This window comes from Cyrtonyx montezumae, unplaced genomic scaffold (genome assembly GCF_038088225.1).
Source record: "Cyrtonyx montezumae isolate F1298 unplaced genomic scaffold, pur_monq_1.0 scaffold_0, whole genome shotgun sequence".
Classification (NCBI taxonomy): Eukaryota; Metazoa; Chordata; class Aves; order Galliformes; family Odontophoridae; genus Cyrtonyx; species Cyrtonyx montezumae.
Window position 1 is genome coordinate 2,253,236 of NW_027071824.1, and position 16,337 is coordinate 2,269,572.

The 16,337-nt window shown below is 43.5% G+C and overlaps 1 protein-coding gene across 1 annotated transcript; it reads right to left on the reverse strand.

The window, feature by feature from the left end:
• Nucleotides 1-78: 78 nt before the first annotated feature.
• SEC23B (SEC23 homolog B, COPII coat complex component) lies at nucleotides 79-15,012 on the reverse strand. Its single transcript, XM_065749792.1, has 19 exons — nucleotides 14,786-15,012; nucleotides 13,576-13,633; nucleotides 12,863-12,949; nucleotides 12,428-12,664; nucleotides 11,974-12,059; nucleotides 11,082-11,226; nucleotides 10,369-10,527; nucleotides 9,449-9,564; nucleotides 8,512-8,635; nucleotides 8,057-8,137; nucleotides 7,691-7,780; nucleotides 6,990-7,096; nucleotides 6,677-6,830; nucleotides 5,290-5,367; nucleotides 4,875-5,036; nucleotides 3,950-4,036; nucleotides 2,272-2,427; nucleotides 1,456-1,521; nucleotides 79-328 (listed from the first exon to the last, which is right to left on the reverse strand). Exons 1-19 carry the CDS (start codon nucleotides 15,004-15,006, stop codon nucleotides 239-241), a joined length of 2,304 nt encoding a protein of 767 aa, XP_065605864.1. The 5' UTR covers nucleotides 15,007-15,012; the 3' UTR covers nucleotides 79-238.
• Nucleotides 15,013-16,337: the final 1,325 nt, after the last annotated feature.

Below are 16,337 nucleotides of genomic sequence, written 5' to 3' on the forward strand. Positions count from 1 at the left end.
GATAAAACATACTTTGGCTCCACCTACAGTATGAGAAAAGTAGTGTAAGCAATAGAGATTAAAAGGAATACAAATAAATTAGCATCTAGAAGGGCAAAGTACAAAGCTCTCCCCACATATTTATTTCATGTAATACTTAAAAACCCTAGTCTAAAAGGAAATGTAAATAAATCGTTCCACTTCTGTGATCAGCATGATATATGTAACTCTCCTCTTTGTGCTTCTGGGTTTGATCAAATCATGCTGCACTGGAGACTGCTAGCTTCTTGAGGTGGTCCATGAACACCTGCAGACTGACATCATCCGTCAGGATTGGAGCTCCCGATTCCTGCAGACAAAAAAAAATAACGAGCCTGAAATAGTCCAGCGGACTAACCAAAAGCAAATCAGATGTCACCACTCAACTAATTGCCAGCTAAACCTTTTCCCCTGTAAGGGCTACCTGTGGAAAAGATGCTAATTTGTGACAAAAGCACTGTCTGTATCTTTCAGCACCACCTACACTGTTGCAGAAAAAGTCTCTTCTTTCTAATGCATTAGGAAGGCTTCTGCTCAAGGTTCTACACAAAAAAAGGAAGAAGACATTAAAATTATTATTCACAGAAAATCAGATCTGTACATATCCACTTGCTAGTGTATTTAGTTTTCTGTAACTAACTGTGGACTGTGGGTTTTACATCACATTTGTAACAAAAGATAAAAATCAATTTTTACATCAGGCCATCTAAAACCTGTAAGAGTTTCTCTATCAGTGTAGCTGCTTCCATCAGTAGCAGCCACAAAATACATTCTCCTTGTCTGTCTGTGCCCTACATAGGTAACTCTGTGACAGGAAGCATCGAAGGGACAAAAGCACTGCTGCTGGAAACCACTCATCTCCTGCTGTCATTGGGTTGCTGAGGTACTGGGCTGTTCTGCATCACCTCTACTAGGACAGCCACCTTTAAAAAGCCAACAAATTCACAACATGCTGAAAATTTGAGGGGAATTCCATCCAAGACCAGAAGCAGGAGTTTCATCATATCCAGGCTTAAAAACTTAATTCTGAACGTGGTGTAATCTAGTGCTCACCACCAGTACTGTTTATGTGAACAGTTTATGTGAACAACCATCGACTTCAGTAATCAGGATGAAGAAAAAAATCTAAGCTGCCTGTGACAAACCTATTAACTCAGTTGTCTTTTAAAATGCTATAGCTGTTACAGTCTCAGACAGTAATTTCATCACAGATTACTTGGTGCACAGAAATAATTTTGTTTCCTTGTATTCCAAAGATTCTCAAAGCCAACCACAAATGTCTTGCAAAAAGCTGTTAGATAAGAAGAGTAGGAAAAATACAACCCACCCCCAGTCTGAGGCTAAATACTATGTGATGAAATAGGACAGCTACTGTGCAGTTATGTGAATGTACATTTTACAGCATTCCCAAACATGAGTGGCTCTTTCATTGCTTACCTGTCCCCATGCATAGAGGTTATTGTGGGTCTGAGAAGGATTCACTTTAGACAACAGGAATCGGGCCTATAAAGACAAAACATGGGGAAAACATTTAACATTTTTGCAGTACGACAGAAACGTCAGCTCCCCTAAGACTTATCTCCTTAGATATACGACTGGTGTTCTCCTGCTTTTACAAGGAAGGTACTTGTTTGACTGAAACAAGCTTCTAAGTTCAGAAATAGCTTTGTTTCACAAACAATTTCACTGGACTTAAAGATTAGAATCTGCTTACTCTTAATGGTAGTGCTCTGAAAGGATAAATGTTTGGAAAGATTTTACCAAGCAACTGTGACTCCCACGGGACAGACAACAGTACTGCTACAATGCCTTACAGTTTTACAAATTGTTTTGAAAGAAATAACATTAAGGAACATCACAGAACAGAGTAAGATTGAGGAAGAAACCTAAGGGGAAGGAAAAATCAAGTAAAAAGACAGGGTACCCTGCTGTTATCTCAAAAAGAGAAAGCATCTGATCAGTTAGTTTAGATATGCAGCAAAACCATTCATTTCTCACCGTATAAGGAATAAAAAGATATTTACACTGTTTTTCCTCCTTCCATCCTCAGAATTCAAAAACATACCCAGAGACCAACTGGCTTATTAAAAGATACAGATGCATTAAGAGCTCATAAGAAAATATACAAACTCTATACTTTTAAGAGCTAACCTACCATTGTGTTTAACCTACAGAATCGTTTACTTCATAAAGCAAGAAAAGACAGATATTTGCTTTGTTCAGCAGGGAGGGTTCTTGGATAAACCTCCTTACCTGACTGCCCCCATGTTCAGTGTGGACATAACGTGGCATTGGGAATCTGGTCTGCAGGATTTCCTGGGCATCGTCCAGTGGAGCTTGCAGTAGGTGCTTGAAGTTTTCATATTCAGGCATGTCTTGGTAACCAGCTTTCTGCCACTGTGCAATAGTCTGTTCACAGGGACAAGGAGGAAATGGAGAGACAGCAGAGATGTCTACAGGCCTCCCTTTTTTAACCAGCACATCTCAAGGTAACAGAACATTACACGCACTTCTGCTTACACAGTGCAGGACAAACTCATGCTTTTACTATTCTGTCAATAGTATTGTTTAATTTCTGCCTGTTCCTTAAGTTACGAACATGCACTCAGCACAGAACTGGGTAGCAGTCTGTGCAGCACAAGAACAATTTGCTCTGAGTACACTTCAAGCCACAATGCTTTTGCCCACCTCAACATAAAAGCGCAAAGCATGTATAGATCAGTGGTGTTCCAAATCTGACTTGGTCTTAAGTGGGACAGCCATTGCCTTGTATTATTTTCAAGGTGCACAGTTAATAATTCCTCTATACACTTGCAGTTCACACATTTAACATTCCTTTCATCTAATTTTACCCAGTTGATGAGACTCCTGCTTCCCAATAGTAGAGGTAGGTAGGCACTGTTTAAAGTAACCTGGGAAAGTTTACTGTCACTATTGACTCCATCATTCAACTCTTGCTCATGTGGACTGAGTATCAGTTTTCAGAGAGGACAAATACTACATGGAAGAATGTGGGGAGATAACAGCACAGCCGCAGGCTACCACGCCAAACTTTAAGTATTCTAATAAGAGTAATTAAAAGTCAGTAGTTCAGTTCAAAAACGAAGTTAAAACAGGTCTCCAAAACATTCACTAATAGGAAGGTCTGACCATAAGCCAAGCTGAGCTCATTTAAATTCCAATTTGATGTCATGCTTAAGTAGAAAAAAACTGCATGAAAGGTACTCCCCAAACAAGAGTGAAAAGAATATGAGAGGGGAAAAAAGCATCAAATACAAGGAACGTTTCTAAAGAAAGAAGAAGCAAGACAGCTTCACCCTCTACATCATAACTTCTTTTAGGGTGCGAGACATTTCTATCATGCAGCTACAGTAGCACAGTGGTCCCATACAAAACCTGACAGGATTCCAACACAGATCTACAGGTCTTCACACTGCAAAGGCACTGGAAAGCCAAAGCCTTAGATAATGATCTAAAATCTGGAGGTTCAGAAGGAGCCTACACCTCAGTACAAGAGCAGCTGTGAAGAACATCCAGTATTTAAAAGCAGAGCTGGCAAAATTCATAACCCATTTCTTTCAGAATAGCAGTATTTAAGCATCAAAACCCAGCAACCAAATATATCACATATCTGACAAATCAAGCTGCAGGTCTCTCTGCTCTACTTAGCTTCAAGTTTCTCTCACCCTTCCTAGGCACAGCAAGGAAAGTTCATCTTTGTTTCCAAGCTAACTTGATGGCTGTTTCTCACAGCAGAACGTATACTTAACTACTCCAGTAGGACTATTATGAATTACAATTGGCAACAGTCATATGATGTCATTAGGCCAGGGGTAAGCTTTGCAAGCAATTCATTTTGTACTAACAGTACCATTGTTTGCATGTGTGGTAGGAGGAAGAGAGTTCAGAGAGAGAACAAATCTTACCATACCTCACCAAGGTAGATAACTATCTGGAAGAAAGTGTCCATCAGTAGGATTCTGTCAGGAAGAATGCTGCTGCTGTCCAAAAGCACTGGCTATGGAAAATAAAGGTCAGTCGTTATTAAAATCTCAAAACCATATTAACCTTACAGTTCAGGGGAACAATCTGCTCAGCCTCACATGTATACAGGAGTCTGTCAAGGGCTGCTGCTCATGTGCATGTCTCAAAGAACAGCATCAGCCCCTCGTGGGACCACTGAGAAGCAGGTCCTCAGCTACTGTATGAAATGCAGCCTGTGAGAAAGCAATTTCTATGCCTATCAATCTTAATGATCTTGAGAAGCCAAGGAAAATAAGAGATTTAATAGATTTGCTCTGGAAAATGCTGCCAGAAAGGTTTTAAAATGTTTCTGCAGCAGCTTCTGCATTTCTTTCCTGCCAGACATACTCCGTTCAAGTTAGCAGTCAACACGGATTAATAACGTCTGTTCAGCAGCTGAATGTTGCTGCTTAAACAGCTGAAAACAAGCAGCTGGACTCAGTCTCTAGAGGTCCCTTCCAACCCCTACAATTGTATGATCATGACCTGGAAGGGCAGAGGCTTGCTGACTCACATGGTGGAGATGGCAGTCTCTGGCAGAGAAGCAGAAGCACTGCTGAGCTGCCAGACGCTAGATGTGGTGTTAGCTTGTTGGGGCTGCTTCTTTTGGATGTGTATGTGTACTTTAAAAGCCTACTGAAAGTATAATTTACATACTAAGAGTAAGCCTACTGAAATTAGAACTTGTATTGTACACTGCCCTGTCTCATCCTTCAGTAATCACTTTAACTAAGAGAAAAAAAAAAAGATAAGGACTTTTTTGATGCACTAATGTTATCCTGACTGAATGCTCTGTATTTCGGATTGACTCACCTCTCTCTGTTAAGACTTACCTCAGGAGGCCCATGGAAAGAATAAGCATAAAGGATGGGCTGAATCATAATGAGAGACTGAGTCAGATCTTGCCTAACAAAGTGGTGACGGTAATAAGAAGATTCATCTGGACTGTTATTGAAGACCTGCAGGAACGGGGAGCGTCGCAAATGGAACATGAACTGCACGAGAAAGATGAGTGAGAAGTGTCAGTGAGTTGACAGAACTTCTGCACCATAAACAGCAAATCCCCTGACAAAAATCTCCTCCGAGTTCTTCACTAATCAGTTATTTGTAGCACTGAACTACAAAAACCACCCCAACAAATTCAAAAAAGCATCCGTTCCTTCCCTCACAGCTCTGATTAACGGTACAAGATGCTTTACCATCACTCCCCCTTGCAAACCTTACCCATAGCTACAAGAAGGTTCTTACCTGAGGATACAAAGAAAATGATTCTGACAATCTGAAGGAGTTGGGATCATCTTTGTTGTACTGACCAAATTTCTGACACTGTTGGAAGCAAAATGCATACTTTGTATATATCTCTATCAGAATCAACATTTTTTTGAATGTGTTTCTCCATGTTTTTAAACAGAGCAAACAACTCAGGAACATGGCAGCAAGCACTTAAGAGGCTATTCTTATTTAAGTGAGTAGCTTCCATATGACAACGATGCTTCAATCATCTATTTCTTTTTATATGTATATAAAAATCTTGAATTTTGAATCTAGATTTGAAGTTACTTAAGAATGAAATAAATAATGCTTCTAGTACTCATTTTTTCCATGGGATCATCATCATACTTCATCAGCTTTGTACACTATGAAACGCTTCTGCATCTCCTCCCTTCTAAAGCAACAGCAAAGTAAAATTTCACCAAGTACTACACTGAAAACAAGTAGTTCTTCATCGATTACTTTATAAATTCAAAAATTCTTTATCATGCACAAATGTCTCCACAATCGTTTCAGCGTGCAGTATACCCATGTGTGTCACAGTGCTCAAATCTGTATTTGATACTGTCTCTTTTTTCCAGCATCTGATGTGCCGTAACTGTCAGCGTGAAATTCACATGAGCATTCATCTGAAGTCAGAACTGATTGGGATTCTGGCAATTCAGGCCTGTGAAATGTGAAGAAAGAGACAGTCTGAAGGTGGAAAATAATGCCACTAGCTGGGAAGTGATAACTCTCCTGAAGTTCACCACAGTGAGATCCTGTCTGAATGCTGCATTCAGTTTGAGGCTTCCTAGCTCAAGACAGACATGGATATACTGAAGCAAGGTCAGCACGCGTCAGCAAGCTGGCCAAGGAACAGGGGCCCAAAAAGCTGGGTTTGTTCAGTCTGGAATCTGGTGTCATGCTGTGTACAGCTAGGTAACAGGTAACTGAAGAAACTGGAATTCTGATTGGATATAAGAAATAATAATAGTAAATGTTGGAACAGGCTATCAAGAAGCAAGAGAAATTCCATCCTTGGAGATCATAAAAACTCACCTGAACAAAACCCACAGTATCTGACTGTAACATGAAACCGGCCCTGCTTAAGCAGAGTGTTAAGACCTGAGAGGTCCCTTCCCACCTATATTATCATTTCACTATTACTTCTTCAGTGCCAAGGTTTAACTCTTTCAACATGATGGGATGCTTACCTATCCCATCACCAATTTATTGATCATACTGCCTACTGAGTTATCACATGACCACGATCAGAACACAAACGATGCAAGTCAGTCTGGAAAAAGAACAGTGTTTTCATGCCAAGAGATCATTTTAACTGAAATTAAGACTGCTGCTGAGTGCACTCCATCAGTCTTACCAGTCTGATCAGCTGTCTGTCCAGCCACCGCAGGACATCAGGCCCCTCCTCAGACTCAGCTCTGTACACTCCCAGCCGTGCCATCAGCACAGCAGCTGCTTCCTGGTCAAAGGCAGCTTCTATGTGCTGGAGCTGACTTTGTGCATCTGCCCAGCTAAGGAATTAGTAAAGGGTTAATCCAAAATCTGTCATCAGCAAGACCTGATACACATTTTTTCCCCCGAAGAATGTGACAAAAGGCTAAAACAATACCAGCACAGACAGTGGCTTACATTTCTGCATTTAGGCCGAAGAAACAGCATGAGGTACTTACTTTCTGGCTATGGTGGTGACACGAATGCGTTTCTGTGTGCTGGAGTGTTGATACTGAGTGACAAACTGCACTACCCCTCGGCCTCCCTGAGGTATTGGTGCATTGTGCTGCAAATTAAACAAGGAAAGCTCTCAACACAGGCTGGCTTTGCCATAGCTTTGCATACTACAGAGACAAATCCAGGGCACCTGCTGAATAGAGTTAAGTTCAAACTTGAGATGGACCAGAGAAGAGACACACATCTGGGCCCTATTCCTAACAACAGGGAACCCACACAGCAGAGGTGGTATGAAAAAGAATTCCTTTAGTACTCCTAGCTACCACGTGCTCAGAAGCTTCCCCAGCCTCAAGTTCCTTCTGAGCCACCTCATATAACAAACTGGAGGATCAACTCTCCAAGAAGTGAGGCAGTTGTACTTTTAGTTTCCACAGCACCTAATAGGAAAAAGAAAATTGCCTCTTTATGAAATAAATGCCATCAGAAGACAAGAAGAAAGAATGCAGTTTTTGTACAAAGTAAAAAAATGATGCGATTTGCAAATACAGAGACAACCTCCATGAATACTACTCTGGCACAGAACACTTGTGTTGTAGGTGGATGGTTGCAAGGTGGACAAGAGGTGCCAGTGGACTTCTCGGTCCTGTTACAAACACGTGACATGTAAAAATGAAGACAAAAAAAAAGAAAAGCCAGGGCTGACCTGATTTACCACTTCAAAGTAAATGGCCAGAGTAGTACTGGGATCCAGACCACAAATTTTCCACTGAGATGTTCCTCCAATTCCAAATTCCTGCACAGAATTGAAAAGAAAACAGCCTTTCAGTATTTGGCAGCAGTTAAGGTCAGCTCATGTTAAGTTCTGATCAGAGACACAAGGCAATCCTTCTGCATTTCCTATCTTCGGGACTAAGTTACTGAGGGTAATACAAGGCAGCTTTATGGGACAAGAAATCAGTCTAGCAGACACTGCCTTTTCTCACTATCTAAGCTGTAGGTTTAGACAAATTTTGCACCCTTTGTTTCCTACTTGAATGTAGTTGATTTTTTTCTCGTGTTGGAAACTTACATTTTCAGAAACACATGGTCCTTTCACGTTCAGGGATACACATGGGCCAATAGCTCCTGCAATTTTCAGCTCCCTGGAGGTCTAGAACAAGAGTTAAAAAGATCTTAAAAAAAGTCACGTTAGTCAAATAGAACACACACAGACTAAATCAGGTGCTCAGCTTTGATCAGAAGGTGAATATACAAGGCTGCCAAGGAAAGCATCCTCAAGTACTCTTCCCAGGTCACATACAGCCACAGCTGGTGAATGTAAACTTACATTTTATTTTTTTTTAAACCACAAGTTTAATACTTTCAAATAAAAAATGCCTTCACTCATTCCAGTATGGTGCTTTTTCCAAAGAAGGCACTACAGCTGACCTCAAAGACTTATAACTTTCCACACGCAAACAACTTTTTCAATCACCAGCACTTGCACTTCTAAGTTAATGTCAGCCAAATAAACTAATCTCTCACCTTCACTTCCAAATTTGCACCAAAAGCCATCCGAAATTCCCCACTGAGCCCTTTGTTGAACACCCGCTGGAAGGTCTGCTTGAAGAGAGAAGTGTTGAAGGAATCTCCCATCACCATTTGTCCTCTGAGAAGAAAAAAAAAATATGCAAGGGAATTGAAACAATTGTGAACTAGAGGCATATCACCAAAGATACAACCCCTTCAACTCTCATGCATGCAAACACGGGCAGAAACTGTTTTAAAGCATGCCTTTGCATTGGTAGAATTCGCATCAGTGAATGCAGATTCATGGATGCCTTCAAAGCCAGACAAGTTAGTGCTCCATCTTTGCCAGCTTCCTTTCTCAACTAAATTTCTTGTCATCCCTTCAGCTGCCTTAAAAATGCTCCTGCTTCCACTGGTTACAAACACCTCTACCCAGAAGAGAGCTCTGCTCAGTCTACTTCCCCTAAGAAAGCAAAACAAGCTGTTAAGCATGAGAAAATCTGGCTAACACAATGAAATCATCTACCCACCATGCCTGAAGCTTTGCTATTCTGATGGCACTTCAGTCATGCATGCACCACAACTCAGGGGATCTACCCCCTATCAGTTCTGCAGAGGATACTTGCTACCTCCTAAGGCATTTGAAGGAGACAGAAGGCATTTGCAAGACATGTTGCATCATGCTTTAGAATACCTTTCTCCAAAGCAGGACACTGAGTTTCCTACCAGCAGTGTTAACTCTTACGCTACTTTGAGGCTTCAGAAATGTGGACTGGGATCAGGGGAGGTTTGCCATGTAACTCCTGGCAAATTCAAAACAAAATTTAGAACTAAATGACAAAAATCTCACCCTTTTGCTCTGATAGAAAACTATCTGCTTTCTGAACTGTTCTCCCCCACAAAAAATAAACAAATAAAAGTGCCACCTTTGTGTTTCCTGTTGTGGACATACCCAGTGAGGTTTGCACAACACTTCATCTCCAGCAGCCCGGTCTGATCCAGGGCGCAGGCATAGATGTCAATGCAGTGCCCGTTGGTGGCAGCGCGGTTGGTCAGAGTCTCGTAGTGCTGGGCAGAACAGACAACACACACCACATTTAGGAAGCTGTGTCAGGCAGTTTTTCCTCTGCTCTCAACACATTAATACACAAAGCACAAATGAAGCCATTGCCAGTGCTGTAAAAGCAAAGAGCTGTCTGCTGAACACAGTTCTTCCTCCTAGGATGTCTGCCCTTGGATAAACTTGAGTTGCAAGTGAAGAGAAGACACAGATTGCTACCATTATACAAGCACAGGCTCTTTGTGATAATAAACCTAAAGGTTTCTAGGTGATAGTCAGGAGGACAGGTATCATGCTACTTCCTCTAAGCTGGCAGGCACATCTCATACCTAGCATTTTAATTATTTCTTCACACGTCAAGAGAAAAAGGAGCTTCTTTGGAAATGACCAGCTCTTGGAGTACAGGCTTTTTTTTCACCCCCCTCTCCTGACAGGAGATAAAAGGATCTCCACTCACCATCAGCTAGACAAGAATACCATAATACTTCTCTCTTTGAGAAGGTTTTAAGACCATACCTGGAGAAGTAATTAACAGTAAAGCTCTTTCACCTGTCTCCTGACCAGTCTCATAGCTCAACACACAGAAAGGCTCATGCATCCCATGATCAGCCATGCAAACATCTGGACATATTAATTACATACCAAGAAAATAAGACATTTGTTACCTACAGAAGGATACTGGACAGCAGTTTGGGTCATCTCCTTCCTCCCAACACTCACAACATCTGTTTTTTGCCTTCAAACACCCCCTGCCAGGCAACAAGCCTAAGCTGCTGTGTGTGCTCCTGCCCCCAGCTGACAGCAGCACCTACCTTGGTGGCCTTCTTCACGAACCTGGCGTTGTCCTTCTCTATGTCATGCCAAGAACGAATGGGTGTTTTTAATTCATCTCCCACCACCATGCCTGGCCCTTGTGTTGGTGGACCACCTGTAAACAGCATGATTCTGGCTCCTGTGTTTGGAAATGTGCCCTAAAATAAAAATAAGGTCTTACATCTCAGGGAGAAGACATTTAAAGGGACAACGTTTTCTTTGGAGAAGAATCTGTATATTATTCTGAAATATCATCAGGGACCTCTCTTTGTTACTGGCAGCCCAGAAAAACAGCAACACATTTCCTGGTATGTGCCCTCTAGCTTAGACTCAGCTACAAGAATCTCCACAACAGGAAGCAGGCAGTTTCTACTCTTTTTACTTCTCCCTTAGATGACCCTTGCAGACATACAAACAACAAAAAGAACCACAGTACATACAATCACCTACACATGGCAATATACACAAGAATCAGAAGCTTTTAAACATCTGCATCTTTTACATAGTTTACACTTAAACATAAATTCCAATCTGCTGTACAGCAGCTGGTGCTAACTGATGGCAAGCATCAGCAAAGACAAATGCACCACTGCATCTCAATGTATCTTGTCTGGAAACCAACCCGCACTGAAACCTGTACATGTCTCAGCAAAGGCTGCAAAGTGCTTACTTTGACCAGCTCATCCCTAACACACAGCTGCTGTAAAAGTACCTCTAGCAAGCCAACAGCAATTGAAAGAGCCACTCCAGTGGAACGTAATGGCCTCTTTCCCTGGGTCACTGGCCACGGGTCCCTCTGAAGTTCTCCAAGGAGATCTGTTAAATTCATGTCGATCTTATGTACTGGCTGCAGAAACCTGAAAAATCAAAATGAAATGTTTTCCCATTTTGAGTGTGCCTCTGTTCCCAGCACACTTCAATTGCACTGGAAGAGTTATCAGAATCAAAATGTTATGTAGCACATTCCTTTATGTTCAAACTTTCCATGCTAACAGGCTTGTGCAAAGTAACAAAATTGATCAGAGCAAGCCATCAGGAACTGACATGAAGGCAAATACACTCAAAGCACAGAAAAGGACTTCAGTGGCTATTTAGTCTACCAAAAGGTACATGAGTTGCCACAGAAAAAGAGGAGCTGAGAAAAAAAACAAACTGTATTCAACAGAAGCAAATATGGCATCGTTGTTCAGGGGTCACTGCCTGCCTGCCAATCACCTTCCAGACTCATTCAAGCTTGAAGGATTGTTAACAAGGCCCCCATTAGCTGGTAACAAAAAGACCCTTGCTCTGAACACATTAATTCCCTGAACAATACACTTACCAAAGACAGTTATGCTATACTTTCCAAGGACAAACCCAGTCTGAACGGCAATTATGTTCTTGGAACTGCTAAAATTAAAACACTACAGAAGTCTAAAAAATTGCTCTAGTAAATCTCACCTGTTTATGTCACTTGATGCAGGGAAATAACTGTGACAAGACAACACCATTTAAAGTTTTCTTACAAAAACTCCTCTTGGAAAACCTAGATTTAGAAGTGTGATCCCAAAGGGTATAAAACACCCATCCTACTCTTCTGTTGGTTGTACTTATTGTGCACTCACCTGCTTGAAATAGCAGGCTGCTCCGGAGCTTGAAGAGGCCTTCCTTGTTGAATGGGGACTGCTGGCCTTGAAAGACCAAGCATATCCTAAAGAATATGGAGGCAGAGGAGACTTCATATTCAAACACTAGACAATGCTTTCAAGCAATATAGCCTAAAGCCTGCAACACTGTAGCATTAAAGAAATTAAGAACTCTGAAATAATTAATATCCACAATGTCATTAGAAAGACAGCAACGGTTCTATGTGAGATATAAAAAACTATCTTGGGCGTGTTTTCAAAGAACTTACAGCAACAAAAAGACAGGAGAGGTGTTTGGAGGGAAATAGCATAAAAATAATTAAGAGCACTGAACCTTCCTTCCTCCCCAGAAGCCTAATGCTTGAAAGATCAGCAGTGGTGGCAACGGAGCAAACAGGGACAAGCCACTGGCCTAAGAGATGGCAGGACATACCTGTATTTGCTTAGCTGTCAGGTCTTTTGTGCCCCTAAACACGTAGCTCTTAGAAATTCCTTCACAGCTCAGCTCATGAACCTGGACCATTCTGCCAAAGGTGATAAGCCCCACAAGAGCATCAACAGGCAGCAGACTTAGGGACATTTGGAGGGACTCCTTCAGTGCCTGTAAGTCCTCCTCGTCCAAGCACGTGTCAACAACATACAGGAAGATCAATGGTGTCTGCGGGCCTCGCTAATGAGGAGAGATGGATTTATGAGACATGTATTCATGCTAGGTGACACTGTGTACAATGACTCTGGACAAAGAACAAAATAAGCCCTTATCTAAAGCATCTTACTTGAGTGTTACTATCTTGAGTACAACAAATACATGCAAGAGATATCACAGAATACGGTTCTAGAGAATGCAAACTTCCCTATGAATCATTACCTGCACTATATATTCAATTGTTGAAAACTGAGGCATAAGTTCAGCTGGTTGGTTGACTTCAGATATGCCTGCATATGCCGGAGGGAACTGAAAAACAGAACCAAAAATTAGGACATGCAAGCTGCACAGCAGAAATGTAGGGCCCTTCTCTGCAATACAGAGGCCAGTCTGCTTATGATATGCTTATCCACCTCTTTTATTCACTACCAACTGCACCAACCTGGTTAACTCATCACAGCCCTGTACCACTGCTTTGCTAAGCACAGTTGACAGCAGCCACCACTACAGGCAGTTATTCATCCCAGTGTAAGCTAAGGGTAGGACTAAAGCAGCCACCACATTAGCCAAAACTTGTTTTGACATGTGACTGTTTCTGATAGTACAAGTCCATCCAAACCTAATGAATTTCATACTCAGCAAGTAAACATCAAGTACAAAAAAAAAAACCCACACTGGAAGCAAATGACAAAATGTCTTATCATCTAATTTTTATGTTCTCTGTGCTGTTAAAATCACTGGTAAAACAACTAAAAACAGGCAATACATCATGTAAAACAGACTCATCAACAAGTACTCTGGCCTGGGTTCAACAAGAGAAAAGGCCAAAAGATGGAATCTAAAGAGGTGGAACTTTTTAACATCTTTCTCCAGGTGAGGTCATCGGTAAAATGCTCAGTGAAAAGATGAAAACGCTGACCATTCTTTCAACATACCTGGTTTCTCTGAAAACAGAAATTACAAGCCCAGAGCTTGGCCCGATAGTCAACCTGGCTGCAAGGGAAACGTGAGGTGTTAGTACAAGTAGGGGAACAATTGCACAACCCAGCTTCCCAGTTGTCTACTGTTAGCTCAGGCAGCCCTGCTGCCTCCTGCCTTGTTAGTGTGAGGGACCAACAAACAGATCTTCAAAGCTTACAATGCAGCAGGTCCTTCCCCTCTACTCCGCCCTGGTGAGGCCTCATCTGGAGTACTGTGTCCAGTTCTGGGCTCCCCAGTATAAAAAAGACAGGGATCTCTTGGAAAGAGTCCAGTGCAGGGCCACAAAGATGGTGAAGGGCCTCAAGGATCTCCCCTATAAACAAAGGCTAAGTGAACTGGGTCTCTTTAGCCTTGAGAAAAGAAGGTTGAGAGGGGACCTGATCCAGGTTTTTAAGTATCTGAGGTGTGGGGGACAAAGCGGCGAGGCCAGACTCTTTTCAGAAGTGTGTGGAGACAGGACAAGGGGGAACGGACAGAAACTGCAGCACAGGAGGTTCTGCACGAATGTGCGTAAGAACTTCTTTACGGTGAGGGTGACAGAGCACTGGCACAGGCCGCACAGGGGGGTGGTGGGGTCTCCTTCTCTGGAGATATTCAAGACCCGCCTGGACGCCTACCTGTGTGACCTGGTGTAGGGAGCCTGCTTTGGCAGGGGGCTGGACTTGATGATCTCTTGAGGTCCCTTCCAACCCCTACAATTCTGTGATAGCTTAGGATGCAGCAGGCAAAGGTTTGCATCTCATCACTGCTCCACTATGCTGAGGCTTATCTCAGTCACCTTACTGTTTGTACAGCTGCAGCACGCAAGTACTCCACTCACAGAGCAGCAGAAGCCATTCACTCACATCCTGTACAAACACAGAACAAATTAGCTGTTCTCTGCCCCAAGGAGCTTCCTCTCCTCAACCCTTTACGACATACTACATACTACGTTGGCTGCTAGTGCAGCGAAGCCTGACATTATTCTTCCTCTTCCTCCTTCCTCTTGCTGCTCTGTTCTGTTCCCTAAAAAGAGGCTACCAAGCACTGCGCTGCGAAAAAGGGGAGTGAGGAATAAATTTTCAAATTAAGTTTGAAAAAGACCTCCACAGTCATCACGTCCAACCAGCACCGCCATGCCCACACTGACCACGTCCTGTGCCACCCTCCCCACGGCTTTCGTACCAGAGCGGGTTGAGCACGGCCTTGCAGGCGTTCCTGCTGCAGAGCACGGGCTCGTACTGCGCGGGCGGCAGGTCCGGCCGCTCCCGCAGCGGGGTGAGCAGGCAGCCCAGCGGCACGACCATCCGCGCAGCCTCCAGCCTGCTGCACGGCCACACGTTCCAGCTGAAGCGCACGCCGTCGCGCTCCTCGTTCTGCTGAATGAACTCCAGGTAGGTCGCCATGGGGCTGCAGCCTCGGAGCGGAACGCGCGCTACGAACCACAGCCCGCCCGCCTCACACCGCCGCCGCTCTCTCCCGGCAGGCACCGCGCGGCCGGCAGCGCCAGCTCAGCGGTAGCGGGCTGCCCTCACACAAGATGGCGGCGGCAGCGGCTCCGCCGCCATCTTGGTTAAGGGCATCCCTGCGTGACCCTAACAAACGCGGCGGCGGCCATCTTAGCTGAGGGCACCGCGGTTGGAGATCGAAAGGCTGCCCCAACCAAACATGGCGGGGGGATGTCGGCTCGCACGTGTCCGCCATTGCGGCTGCGTGTAATGGCGCGCTCACGCACGATGGCGAGCTCAGGTTACGTCACGGAGTGTGCTCCTTGTGCTACGTCAGCTATACGCACGGACTTCCAAAAAAGTACCAGTTTCTCGGTCTATTTCTGACGCATCACCTGTGAACTTTCAAATGGAACATACTGAGTTACCATCAGACATCCAACCCAAAAATCTGCGCGTGCACCTCTACCAGACCTTCATAACCTCTCTTAGCAGGGAGAAATCCTAGAATAGCATCACTGAGGTTGGAAGACACCTTCCAGCCCACCCAGTCCAACCACCCACCAATCACCAGTGCTGGTGGGAAGGCTCAACCTCTGCCACCACACCACCATCTGCCCCCACGCTGCGTGCCAACATCAAACAGGAGGCATTACTTCCAGAGCAGCCCTCATCTTTTATATGTGGCCCAAGAAAACTCCACGAGGCCCAGGCAAGCTAAATGGTTGGACACTCGTGGCTTAAGAGCTCTCTTTTCCTAATCTCAGGTCAGCTGTACCCGGGTGAAGCAGAAGATGGCACTCAGCACCAGCTGAACAAGCACTGCTCCACAGGTCTGACAGAGCTGAGAGGTGCAAGCTGACTAAACTAAAAAAGAAAAGAAAAAAGGGAAATCCAGATAGCCAATCAATCGCAGTTCTCACTGTGAAAGCTTTAAGTTTGTCATTAACATCTTAAACTTTGGACTGCAGAGGCTAGGCACGTTAAACAGTACCCACGTGCTGTACTTGCTCCCCATTCACAGTACAACCTGACACTGCAGTTAATGCTTCTGGAAACATTAAACATTACATTTCATACCACACTGTAAAGGGGACGGCTCCGCCAGGTAGAAGAGAAAACTGAAGGAAGTCAGGAAGGAAAAAAGACTGAAATATTAATGTTACGTTTTCATATTTATTCCGTTTTTGAACAGGCTGATAGGCCAGCCAGGTTCATGGAAGATCCAGAACGAGAGAAAGATCATCCCTCTCAAACAGATCAGACAAGCTCCTATTTCACAAATAGTA

Coding starts and splice junctions, on each gene's coding strand:
- SEC23B (XM_065749792.1), bottom strand. CDS start 15,006: ATGGCGACCTACCTGGAGTTCATTCAGCAGAACGAGGAGCGCGACGGC. Junction 12,665..12,862: donor CAATTGAATATATAGTGCAG/GTAATGATTCAT, acceptor TCTCCTCATTAG/CGAGGCCCGCAGACACCATT. Junction 8,636..9,448: donor TGTTGTGCAAACCTCACTGG/GTATGTCCACAA, acceptor TTTTCTTCTCAG/AGGACAAATGGTGATGGGAG.